The sequence below is a fragment of the Oncorhynchus clarkii genome, chromosome 5, assembly GCF_045791955.1.
Source record: "Oncorhynchus clarkii lewisi isolate Uvic-CL-2024 chromosome 5, UVic_Ocla_1.0, whole genome shotgun sequence".
In the NCBI taxonomy this organism is placed as follows: Eukaryota; Metazoa; Chordata; class Actinopteri; order Salmoniformes; family Salmonidae; genus Oncorhynchus; species Oncorhynchus clarkii.
The window spans coordinates 66,493,197-66,506,338 of NC_092151.1; the positions used below are offsets into that span (position 1 = coordinate 66,493,197).

At 37.7% G+C, this 13,142-nt stretch overlaps 1 protein-coding gene and 1 long non-coding RNA gene across 4 annotated transcripts in view; both read left to right on the forward strand.

The window, feature by feature from the left end:
- The first annotated feature begins 374 nt into the window (after window positions 1–374).
- Window positions 375–13,142, forward strand: part of LOC139410179 (uncharacterized) — a 28,794-nt gene continuing 16,026 nt past the window's right edge. For 2 of the 3 annotated variants that reach the window (XR_011634458.1, XR_011634460.1), the window contains exons 1-3: window positions 375–669; window positions 6,625–6,734; window positions 8,416–8,520. This is a non-coding gene — a long non-coding RNA (uncharacterized lncRNA). The remainder of the gene's footprint in view (window positions 670–6,624; window positions 6,735–8,415; window positions 8,521–13,142) is intronic. The other variant, XR_011634459.1, reaches the window with a different exon arrangement.
- LOC139409255 (SRY-box transcription factor 2) lies at window positions 4,237–6,226 on the forward strand. Its single transcript, XM_071154140.1, has one exon. It carries the CDS (start codon window positions 4,467–4,469, stop codon window positions 5,412–5,414), a length of 948 nt encoding a protein of 315 aa, XP_071010241.1. The 5' UTR covers window positions 4,237–4,466; the 3' UTR covers window positions 5,415–6,226.

A 13,142-nucleotide genomic window follows, 5' to 3' on the forward strand; every position in this document is an offset into this window, starting at 1 on the left:
TACATTCTGCAAAGAAAAAAATCTTTATCAAATCCCTATTCTATGCCTTTCAATAAACCAAGCCCATTACCTCACGGCAGCTTTTGTTGGCCCTATACAAGCGAGAACAAAATGGTTATTCAGGAGAACGCTTTAGATTTTTATAGTGGGTAGAATTCACAAAGAGCAGTGTTATTGTATTAAAAAGAACCATCTGTACCAGAAACAATGGCTTCAAATTATCTCTGAATACCCACTGAAAAAATATAAAGCTTTGGCTTCTCATTATGTGCGGTGTAAAGGGGGGGGGGGGGGGGGGGGGTGAAGCAGACTTGGTATAACTGACTTTTGTTGTTCTTGATGCATTCTTCTCGTTTTAAATCGGCCCCTTTTCAGATTGTGTGTAGCCATAAACGGCTTTTCTTCTTACAGGGGTAGCTAGCAAAGGACCAGCGTTCAGCGAGGAGCATGAGCGGCAGTACGCTGAAGTAGGAGCACTGGCTCTTGTAAAAACTCTGCGGACTAGGGGGCTAGTAAAGAGGGAGAGATGCCCAGAGAGCATACAGCTGTTTCGGTCGAGCGAGAGAGAGTTCTCCGGCGGCTGAAGAGTGGTTCTTGAATCGGACAGATGATGTTCCATCCTCTTTTCTGCCAATCACCCAAAGATGAGGACAACACCCAAACTGGCACGTAAGTAGCATTGCAGTCTAGAGTGCGCGAATGCAGTGCACAGCAGTGTGAGAGTATCGCATTATGAGCTTCAGTGGTTCGTGGGTTCTTTTTCCATTGATGTCTCGGACATAATTTAAAACTTGCTCAACACCCGCAAACATTAGATTTTAAGTAGATTTTCTATTATAGCCTAACAATCCAAAGTGTAAGTGTTTTTTGGTTTGTTTCTTTTGTAGGCTGCTGGCTATGTTTTGTTTTTGTAGACTGGTTTAGAATGTTCCAATTATATTTTGGGGACATTTTGTTAGATTTATGAAATTCTCCTTATTTCTCAGCAGAAGTAATGTTTGATCTTTAGCCCAAACACTGCTCTCAATCATTTTCAAGATTGTTTCATTTGGATATGAACTATTCTGGCGAACTTGCTGAGATTAGGCTGTCAATCATAAATAGGCCTATTGAAAAAGGGTTGGTCCAAAGTAAATGTTTAAAATAGATTTATACATTTCTGACTCTATACCTACAATACTGATTTCGAGTTTGGAGTTAATAAAAAATATACCAAATTAGAGAAAAATCATACAAATATTGTTTTGCTAATGCTAAGCAAGTCTAAGAATATTCGTTTCAAAATTGCACTTTTTAACCGTCCACTCCCTGTCCCATTGGTATTTCATAGGCTATATGTATTGAGTGCTCAGAAGGTAATATTTTCTGTGGTGTACTGCTCTCCAATCACTGGCACGGCCCCTAGTGGACAATAATATGAAGCTTGGAGATTCATAATTCTATATATTTTCTTACCTGAAGTCTCTCTCTCTTCCGCTCTCTCTCTCGCTGAGAAAAGGAAGGATCTGTTGAAAAAGTAAACCAATTTATTAAATAAACATATTACATCCAATTAGTAATATCACGGCTGGTTTGGTTATGTTGGATTATATTGAGTAAATATTGATTTTTCAGGAGAAAGTGTGATGGGAGATTGCGTAATGAGTTAGGCTATAGGCCTAAGGGTTATTATGGCAGGCTTGTTTTATTATCGGGTGAGGTGTCAATTTTGAAAGGGAGCAATAGTGACTACATTTTTGAGAACGGAAGGCTTTACAATCTATAACAAATTCCCTCTTTAAGACATTTTCACACTCATTGTGTTCAAGAGTTGATAGGGATGGGTCTGAATTTAATGTTTGCGCTTACTATAAATGTCAAAGTTAATTTGACATGAATTGCAGTGCTTTTCTTTTTTAGTTTATACATAAATAAAATACCCTATACATTTGTTATCATGTCTTTTGCTCCGTCCAGCCTTCATTGCAAATATGGTTTATATGCTGCAAACAGAAGTAAAGGTTGGTTTGGTCTCAAGAGTGGTCAAATGAGGTTTGCCCGCAATTCTGTTAGTTGTCGGTTTGCTAATTACAAATGCAGGGAAACTCCTGTTAAGTATTCTTCATGATGTTGCAGACTCCCGCTGTTTCTTTCACATTATCATAAGCAGATTACAAATAGCGGGGAACACACCCATATGCAGATAGAGGAGAGGGCTATTTCCAACTTGCATTATAATGGTCTGCTCTGCTGTAACCTTATCGCCACATCTCACCCAATTACTCAAATGTTAAACTTTTCAATATGGTGGTAATAAACTATGTATCAATTTCTATATACATTTAAATAAGTAGTGATGTTGGGTTTGATGAAATATACAAAAGAGGCCTATAATTATTTGATTTAAAATATAATTTAATGTAATATTATAGGTTAAGCATTGTTGATGCATATCACTGAAATGTTTAAGATTTTGTAAGCACACGCTCACAAAAATGTGATCTAAAAATACAGTCTATACAGTGTCCAGATTCTCGATACATTTATGTATTGGCCTATCTGATGCTTTTCCAGGATCTACAGCATCATTCATAGCCAAATGTTCTACCATAAGAGGGAATGTAGCCTACAAATGAAAAGGTATTATCAGTAAACTAAACATGTAGTTGGTAGCTTATACAAGTTATATTATTATAGTTCACAACAGAATATATAAGTGTATTAGGCTATAACAGTGTTCCATGAAACCTTTTAGGTTCATAAATGTGTTATTGCTATTGTCTATTTCGCCAGCAGACGGCGCTGAAGGCATGTAACAACGTGGCTTCATCTGTCTGTGTTGCTCACGCCTAACCTTTTGGATATAGCTTATGTGTGAATTTATATATGTATAAACACGTGCTTTTACAAGATACATAGCGGCTTGTTATTGTATTTTGCTTCTCATATTCTATCATCTTTCATAGCTCACATTTACAATGTAAATTAACCATCAGATCATTAACAAACAAAAACAATTGTATAGGCCTATTTAAAACATGTATCTATCTATCCTATAGGAGTTTTAACAATGCCAATTGTTGATGTTATGGGTTGAAAACCTATGCGCAAAATTGCATGTTATTTTGGCCTGTCATTGAAGTAGTGACCACTCTTGGTCATATTGTTAGTGAGTGAACTTTTTTTGTTTACTCAAATGTCCTACGACTAAGTGAATTTCAACAACAAAGGAATGGAAGTTAGGCTATATGTAGTCATGTTTTTGTTCAGGCTTATGTGCTGACAACACCCGAAACAAAACTAGGCAACTTATTTGTGATGGGCTTGCCTCCGTTTTCTTTTGGCATTCAACTTCAGTTCAAGTGAAGCTCATCCATTTTAACAATGGGGAAACAGCTAAGATTACCTATCCCCTTTTCAATGTAAAAACCGAGCTGAACTTGCTGATCGGTTCCTTTTATGTTAAGTTAACTGAAAACACTAATATTTATTTCATGGATAGCTACACTACTTCTAATTACTATCAGAAAAGGAATAACATCACCCCTATGGCTATAGCCTCTACAACTAGACCTCCACATTCACAACTATTACTACAACTGTTACTATGGCCTAATGGTAATAAAGTGATTGTTCTAAGCGAACTTGATAGAATAATATAGGCCAGGATATTTGTATGTTTAAGTTTTGATTGATTTATGCCCCCATTTGCTTTGCCCCTGTTTAGTCGTTGAACATTTAAAAAATCAGGATATAGCCTACAAATAGAAAACATGATATAAAGATATTTGCATTTGATTCAGTAAAGATACACTATCTAATTAAGTTTAAAATGCTATTTATTATTCTCAGCAACTTTTTAATATTGGCTTAAAATAATAGCCTATATAAATTGAAACAGCTGAATTGGTCCAATATGCTGTTTACCTAACAACATAATTAAATGTATCCTACTGTATAATTTCTGGATCTTGTAATCCTTCGATTTTCAGTAGGAAGCACTTAAAGTTTGCCATCCTAGTGAAATGTTTCCACTTAAAGCACTTTCAATAATAAATATATAGCTTAGGCCTATTGGTTGATAACAGCAGATTCTGCCTCAGTGCTCCACCACTGACCGCAAGTAACCCCGCCCCTTTATGCTAAATAAAAGACACAATCCTGGCCGAGGGAACAGTCGCTCTGTGATTGGTCAGGTAAAAAGGCATTTATTCCCTGACAGCCCTCATCACATGAATGGTTGTCTATTAACTTGTTCAAAAAGTATCAGGAGTTGTCAAGGCTCTGGCGGAGAGGGAAAAGTAGTTTGTTGATTCTTTGAGACCAAGAGAGAAGTTTGTGGACACAACAGGACCTACTGGCTCAAAGCAAAAAGACGTTTACTATTTCTACAAAGTTACTGAAAACGACAAGGTAACTCCAGCTAACTACCTTTTGAGTTGGACTTTTTCAATTGGTCGGGCAAATTTAATAAAAATCTGTTAATAATGTATAACATGATGGAAACTGAACTGAAACCCCCCGCACCCCAGACAAATTCTGGGGGTACTGGGAATTCAAATTCATCTGGAAACAACCAGAAAAACAGCCCGGACCGAGTCAAGAGACCCATGAATGCCTTCATGGTTTGGTCGAGGGGACAACGAAGAAAGATGGCACAGGAAAACCCCAAAATGCACAATTCGGAAATAAGCAAAAGACTTGGGGCCGAGTGGAAGCTTCTATCTGAGAGCGAAAAGCGACCTTTCATTGACGAAGCGAAGCGTCTCCGGGCTCTCCACATGAAGGAACATCCGGATTACAAATACCGACCCCGGAGGAAAACCAAGACGCTGATGAAGAAGGACAAGTACACTCTGCCAGGTGGGCTTCTTGCACCGGGCGGCAATGGCATGGGCGCGGGAGTGGGTGTAGGGGGAGGCTTGGGTGGTGGTGTTAATCAAAGGATGGACAGTTACGCACATATGAACGGCTGGACAAATGGAGGTTATGGCATGATGCAGGAGCAGCTTGGCTACGGGCAGCACCCTGGTTTAAACGCTCACAACAACGCGCAGATGCAGCAAATGCACCGCTATGACATGAGCGCACTTCAGTACAACTCCATGACTAACTCCCAGACCTACATGAACGGATCACCCACGTATAGCATGTCCTACTCACAGCAGAGCACTCCTGGAATGACTCTGGGCTCCATGGGTTCGGTGGTCAAGTCAGAGTCCAGTTCCAGTCCCCCCGTAGTCACATCGTCGTCTCACTCCAGGGGTGCTCCATGTCAGACAGGAGACCTACGGGACATGATCAGTATGTACTTACCCGGCGCTGAGGTGCCGGAGCAAACTGCTCAAAGCAGACTCCACATGTCCCAACATTACCAGAGCGCACCTGTACCCGGCACGACGATTAATGGCACACTCCCATTATCACATATGTAAATTAACTTTTATAAGAGAAACTGGACTACTCTGGACTATTTTTGTACAGAAAATTTGGGGTGGGAAATGTTGTATAGAACTCAAGGAAAGAACATAAAACGTGTTTGTCTTTCTATTCTAAAGATAAGTTCTAGAGGAACGGTAGGAACTCTGCAAAAGTTTTTCAATTATGTATAAGTTTGGAAAGTAGAAAGTGGGAGAGTCTCAATCAGATGTTTTATTATTGCAATCACCCTTTGTACAGTATTTATCAAAGAAACATAACAATCAGATGTAATGTTTGTAAACTACAAGAGGTTACATTTTTATCATCAGAAAGTCTGCAGCAAAGAAAATGGCAGAATTGAAATTGAGTTCAAGATGCTTATAAAACTGCAAACATTGGAATAGCGGTAGAAAAAGCAAAGCAGGTAAATGTTTCTCCTTGAGGGTCATTAGTACTAAACCATTTTAATTTCCTTAAAAAAAAGAAGAAGAAGCGGAAACCTTTCCTTGCAGGTTAAGCATAATTGTTAATTTATATTTTGTCTCCCACTTTTCATCTGTTAGAGGTATAAAGTTTGTGTTCTTTATTTTCTAATGATTTGTACGATTTATGTATATTTACTGTGATATTTTAAGTTTTTATTTCAAATTTCATTCCCGTAGTTGTATTTTAAATGTTGGCCTGTACGCAGCTGCCAACACTTCATGTATATATATATTCGAACTAATATCATCATTATAACAGTTTCAATTTCAGCTGAGTTTTTTCAATATGCAGTTTGAAATGAATAAATTTTTGAAATTTGGATACTTGAAATTGTATGAGTTTTGATTTTATTTATCATTTAATTCATTAGATAAGATTGTCATCCACACTCAATTTGTTGTGGATTGTTCATGTTTTGTATTGCATTTATATTATTCATGTTGCGTCAATATTTATTAATCACATAATATGTAAGAACTTGATAGCCTTTCATATTCTGTCATATTTATTATATCGGTTTTGTTTTTACAATCCAAGGAAACAGGAATAAAATAAAGCTATAATGTGCTAAATCTGAAATCATATTTCATCATAACTATCAACAAAGACAAAATCATAGCAAATAATTGTATTGTGTGGTTGCTTCTGTGTCCATGTGCAAGCATGCATGCATTTGTCATTTTTAATCTTTAGATGATTAAGACTCAGGTTAACGACGTTTTATTTTTTTTGTGAAAGGAGCTATGCGCCTAAGGATTACGAAGGACTACCGTGCAAAGTTTGTTGCCTGTAAACCAATGCTTTGAGGTGAAGATTATTCGCCCAAAATGTTCAAGATTCTCACCAAGGTATTCGTTCATTTTATATTTTTTACATAATCAATACACTCATCATTTGATTTATTTTAATTATAATTCAAATTGAGAACAGGTTTGTTCGGGGCATGCATATTATTTAAAACAGGCCTATACTGGTTTGAAATAAGTTTACCTCTCATGGATCAGAAAACAAAGTTTGAATGTGACTACATTAACGTTGAGACAGTCCATTTGAGCGCCTGGATTTTAAAGGCATGTTTGTAGTATCGATCATTTAAAATGTAATAACATGAAAGGCTCTTGATATATGAATATAAATACACCCACTGAGCAACAACGAAACAAATATGTTATATTAGAAATAGGCATATTGTTACACGCCTATAGGGCTACTTGTCTTGAAAGCATGCATGCACCACATCAACAGCATTTTTCACGTCGCTCCATATTAATTTGATTATTCGTTTAGTATCAAATTGTTCGACCGTCTTACACTAAATGTAGCCTGTTTAATAATTAAATCAAATGGAACGTATTTTTGCAAAGAATCAAAAGACCCAACAGCTCAAATAATTTTCACTCAGATGCCTAAATACTGTAGCTCCATCTTCGAGTGGCCATTGAATTCACCGTTTATTCAAATTGAGATTTTTAAGATAACCACGGTTCACACAGTTCATGTCCATGGGTCGATGGGCAAACCTTTAAAAAATCCTTCCTGAAGTGTTCGCACTGTCATCTGTTGTTTCAAAACAAAAAGCCCTAGATGAGGTTATGTGTTGAATATAACAACGTTTTAAATCTGTGGGTGTTAAACAATTATTTTTTCCTGAACTGTAGAGGTAGATTTGCACTGTTGCTTGCCAAGGCTGGGAAGCTTCTATTACACTAGGTCTCAGGGGAGAGGAGCTCACATTAACCGCTAAATGAATATTTGACGAGGGCTCATTTCAAAGTATTATTCGACAAACGTGTCCCTACCGGACTTTCAAGGGGTCAGGGAGCAGTGGTTCAATTAATTATTTATACAAGCAGTAGAATTGGTTGTAATAGCTCAACATGTTTCATAAACTAGGATTTTTAAAGGTCGAGTGTGTAAGGGCTTTTATTTTAATTTACTGGAAGCAGGATTGGCCCATGTCATCATATGTGAAATATTGAAGCATGAGCGTTTAGCTGTAGTTTCATTAGTGTTTTGGGGGGGAATGGGAGAAAATAAACATTTGATAGCATATATGCATTTTACCTTTAAAGTCTATTGCAAACACGTAAGTGAAAAACATGCATGAAAAAATCAACGGAGCACGTTTTTTTGTAGTGAGGTGTCAACTATATTCCCTGTAGTTGTGATAAGGTACAGGGCATGAACTATATTAGGCTACTGGACCTATTGAACTTGAGACTTTTGTGTTGGACTTCCATTGAGAGACTCTCGTCTTCTACACGTTGAATAAGGGATATAATGCTTTTTCTATTCCCTGGAGGAGCAGTAATCAGTCAAGGAATCCCCCTGTTGGCTCACCACAGTAGGAGGAAAGTATAAAAGAGGAGTGTTTAAAATTATTTTCAATTGCGTGATTTAATCTCAAAGCGCCTAATGGCTGGTGTTCAACCCTCTCATGTTTGAATGCTTGGACGTAGGCCCCCATATGCTTGGATATAGGCACTCGTAAAACATTGACAACTAAATATATCGTTTTGTGTGATTTAGGATAACAGCACTGTATAAGAAGAGGACCCAATGGTTCCAAAAGGCCTGGTTTTGCTCTACGGCCGTCCGCCCAGTCTGCCGCAGCTATTTGGACAGCAACAGGTGGTAAGCGCGCTATGTTTTGTTCATAGTAAAACCCCTCAGATATTATCTTTTGATATCTTTGTGAAATGACACGCTCTTCCTGGATAGTAATTATCATAACATATGAGGGCCCAACGTGTATAAACACATGTTAATCTCTAGTGTCCAGATCTCATTCATATGGGTAGGAAGACGGCAAGAGACCTCCTCCATATTTAATACGATATAGGCTATGTTATATTTGTAGGGCTATATAACTTTTGTAGTTAATAAAAGGTGTATCGTTTGATAAATTATATACAAACGTGAGAGATGTGTCCCATAGTGTTCTCTGATCCAGAGGTAGTGGAATATGCGCACAAGTAATGGTCGCCAACTAGGCTTCCAATCCAACCCATAATCAGTCACCAGATTTAGCCTATTGATAGTACGGAGTAATGACGTCACATGTACTAGATTGGTAAATAGAGTATTTCATTTTCTCATTGGGTAATATTTTATTGGACATACCACGTGCGAGTGTGTTCTTATAACATATTATGTATTGAATAAAACATCTGGATTAAAGTAATTGCATAGACAACAAGAAAAGGCCTACGCGTATTACTATTTGCCTACACCTTTATTTCGATTGGTGGCATAATAGATTTTGAAAGATTATATTTGATTACTTATTAGTATTGTTGATGTTGTATTGTTGTTGATATTTTTACGAATTTATTAGGCTATTTCTGCTGGAAAATATTATGTCTCGTTACGCACATCATTGGGACTATCCATTGATAAGGTTCTAACTAATAGCTACACTGTAAAGAAAACTACTTTTCTCTATAGTAATTACTTTTCTCGCTTTCTCTGCTGTAGTTTGAGGAGTTGGGGGTTGTAGTGGACGGCTTTCTGTGGGGGGATGCAGCATTGTGAGATTCGTTGAATTGAAATCTGTCAGATATGCCATCTATTTTAAGTCTCTCGTGGGGTGAATGGCAGTCGCTCCCTGATCCAGTGCAGGTGCAGGGAAGCAGGGGGATGGGGGTCTCTCTGCGCGGCCAAAATGCGCATTCTGTTCAATAGACCACACACTGTCAGCCAGCATGCCATCATCTCTGCGCCTCTCATACATTCTCAGAGCAGTGCAGGCTTTACCAGCTCGCCAGCAGATATACCGACATAGCCTACACAAGCGCGGGACCGAATGACTCTCAAGATTGTTAATGATCACTTTTTCTGTTTTTATCACTCATGTTTGATAATTAAAGGTTTATAGCCATATGCAAATGTGTGCTTTGAGAACATCATACATTATTTGAAAACATTCTTCAAGTTATTTCCGTTTGATTGATGTGGTGTGATCTTATCCCACTGGTCAAAAACTGGTTGAATCAACGTTGTTTCCACGTCATTTCAACAACAAAAATATTAAATGTGATGACGTTGAATTGACGTAGAAGACTGATTTGGATTCGGAAAAAGTAATCAATGTAACGGAATTTCGTCTTCTTTTCAGCCAACTTTTAAACAAAATCCAATTACATGGTGACATTTTTTGTTGATTTCACGTTGAATTCACATTAGTTAACAACTCAACCAAATGTCAATCAAAACTAGACGTTGAATTGATGTCTGTGCCCAGTGTGATGTTAGTAATAGTAGAATGTCGAACCTTCTTTTTCATAACCATCACCATGGACATTTAGTTGTTTTCGATTGTGGACACACCCTAATTTGATTGATGGTGGATTTTAAATGGTAAAACAGCGGCCCTAAACTCATTACATATTCTGGTTTCTAGGAGAGACGGGATTAGAACAGGGACGACAGTTCAATGGATTAGTAGCCTACCAGTGTGCTAGTAAATACAATATACCACTGTACTCAAGTTGCTATGGAGGCCGCTGGCACTTGCCTATAATTCTAACCAAACCGCGGTACGTAGCTCTGATAAGATACAACAGTTGGTCTCTCAAGTTTCACTATTTCAGTGACTCCAGTTGTTTTGTGTTTTAATATAAAAATATCAAACTAATACTTTTGAGGGAGAAGTTGAGAGAATTTGTTGCTGATTGAATTGAACATATCTGCACTAATCAGGTTATTAACAGCACATTGAATGCTCTTCCAATGATGGGATGCAGTAAAAAAAAAAACCAACTGCTATAATATTGGAAGATTATGCTTTTTATGATGAAGCATGTCACCGCTTATCATAGTTCACAAACCATTTATGGGGCCGGTTTTTAGAGAGGGGCATGCTAGAAGTGGCATCTCAAACTTAAATGTACATTGTTTTATAACTAACTAAGTTAATACACTTGCAATGACGGGATATAAGCTGATAATTGGCCCTTTTACTGAACAACAATATAAATCACCATCTCTTTATTTTTTAATAACGTCAAACGCTTCGCTGGATTGGCTCTGACAGTGAATACCTTTTCTCTGTGCAGTGTTGTTGGGAAGGGAACAATGCACATCTAATTGTGGAGATTTCAAAAGCTGCATGGCCACTACAAGTGAACAGCAAAGATATTGAACATAGAGCAGACGACACGTCCACTGTCCGTTCTAGCTTTCACCATTTGTGACTCGAATTCCTTTATTCTAGGAAGGGAAACATTAACATTATTTGCACTGTACTGCCCACTGTCTCCTTCCCATTCAAAGAGTCTAAACGAAAACTTTAAACGGTTGCCTATAGCTAAAGTAAAAAATATATATTTCTTGATTGTCAACATTGTCATTGTGTAAAGGGAAATAAGGCTGAGCGGACTTGGAATACTTTCATTTCAGGGACATTGTATCTGTCTGGCTACTGGTCTTTACCGACACATGTATACAGCAGTCTGACAGGCAAGCGGTGATGACGGAATACTACACGATAGGCTGAATACATTTTAATCGTGTCGAAAAGTGAAAGCGTAGAACTTTATTGGTTAGGATGTTATTGTGCGGAAACAAAGTTTATTCATGCGCAACTTTGGTCGGACAAGTGTTTCTGCGTTTCCAGTTATTGGACTGTTCACCCTATGCCTAAAACAATATATGTTTTGATGCAGCGGTGCAGCCAGCAGGGGTGTGCAGTAAGATGCAGATCAAGCTCGAGCTTTATGGACCACTGACAGCCTGGGATAAAAACTAGGCGAGGAGCTGAGTGCGCGGGGTGGTGAGCAGAACGTCTGTTTCAGACAGCTTTTAATAGTTGTGCTGCTGTGTTGATACTTGCCTTCAGACCTTTAACCAAACACAGTTGTGATTAGGTTTTGCTTTTGCAAACCTAATAAATAACATAGCTGAACAATATGCATGATTAAATCTTACAACAAAAAAGTAGTTTGTTCACTTTTCATTTGTAAGTTATTTTTCGACATACCAATTTCTAAGAATTGTGTGTGTGTGTGTGTGTTTGTGTGTGGGTGTGTGTGTGTGTGTGGGGGGGGGGGATTTTTTACTTTCTTACCCCTAATATCTTGAATTTAGCCCCTTTTAAGCACAGGTTTAGCCAACGAGCCTCAAATGGTGACAAATATGACTAACCTGTTAACTTATTTAGTTTTGTCAGAGACACCGAGGGCCTGAATGTTGCATCTGACTCAAACAAAGTTCGTTAGGCCTACTAGACTAAAAAAGTTATATGACAGGACTACCAACTAATGAACAATAAAGCTATTCATATAAAATATAAAATGTCATAACATGTCTTACACAATCATACAATAAAAAACGTAACATTTAGTTCTATCTTGTGAAAAGTGTTATGTTTATTCCAAATCTTTCTACAATCATATATGTTACATTGTAGGCCTATATATGACATTCGACACTTTTGGGTAAATATTTAGCAGACGAAACGGGAACTTCTTTGTCATTTCCCAGTAGTGGCAATTGTATTATATAACCCTCTGTCGACAACAATGCACTGACTTCCCCAACAGCAGGTCTCATTGTTTACTTAATTCCTTCACGATTTCAGGCTTCATGCACCTCATATTGATCAACGATCACATTATAAACACCTAGGAAAGACCGTTTCGGGATTCTAGACAAATCAGTAAGAAATTCAAAAAAATTTGAATCATTAGATACAGTATTTCAATCATTCAATATAAACATACAGACATGTAGCTAGGCAAACAGTTTGCACTGTAGGCCTAGAAAAGTTTAGCCTTGTCCAACTTCATCAATGTGTTGTTTATCCCTGTGTCAGATCGAGATTGTTTCTGGAAATACATCTACGACACAGCTCGTTTGCTAGCGGCTCATTTTCTGTATGCTTTAGAATAAAGGGTATACAAAGTTTGTCTGAGCACTGAAAGGGCCCCACAACGGCCCTTTATATTTCTCTAGACATGATGCCCGAGTCATTTCAATGGAAGTTGGAGAACTACTCGCCTTGAGCACGTGGGTTTGTTGACAAAACAACTAAAATGATCACATATCTACATATTTAAAAAAACGCACACATTTTCCCAATAGGAAAACGAGAATATTGGATACCGATATTGGAAACCATGATTTAAGTAGGCCTAGCCTATTCAGTAGAGTTAGATACATAAATGTGTTAGATAAAACTAAAATAAGTAGGCCTGCTCTGACATAAAAAATGACATTTTATTGGTCTTAATAATAAACAACAGCAGAATTATTCC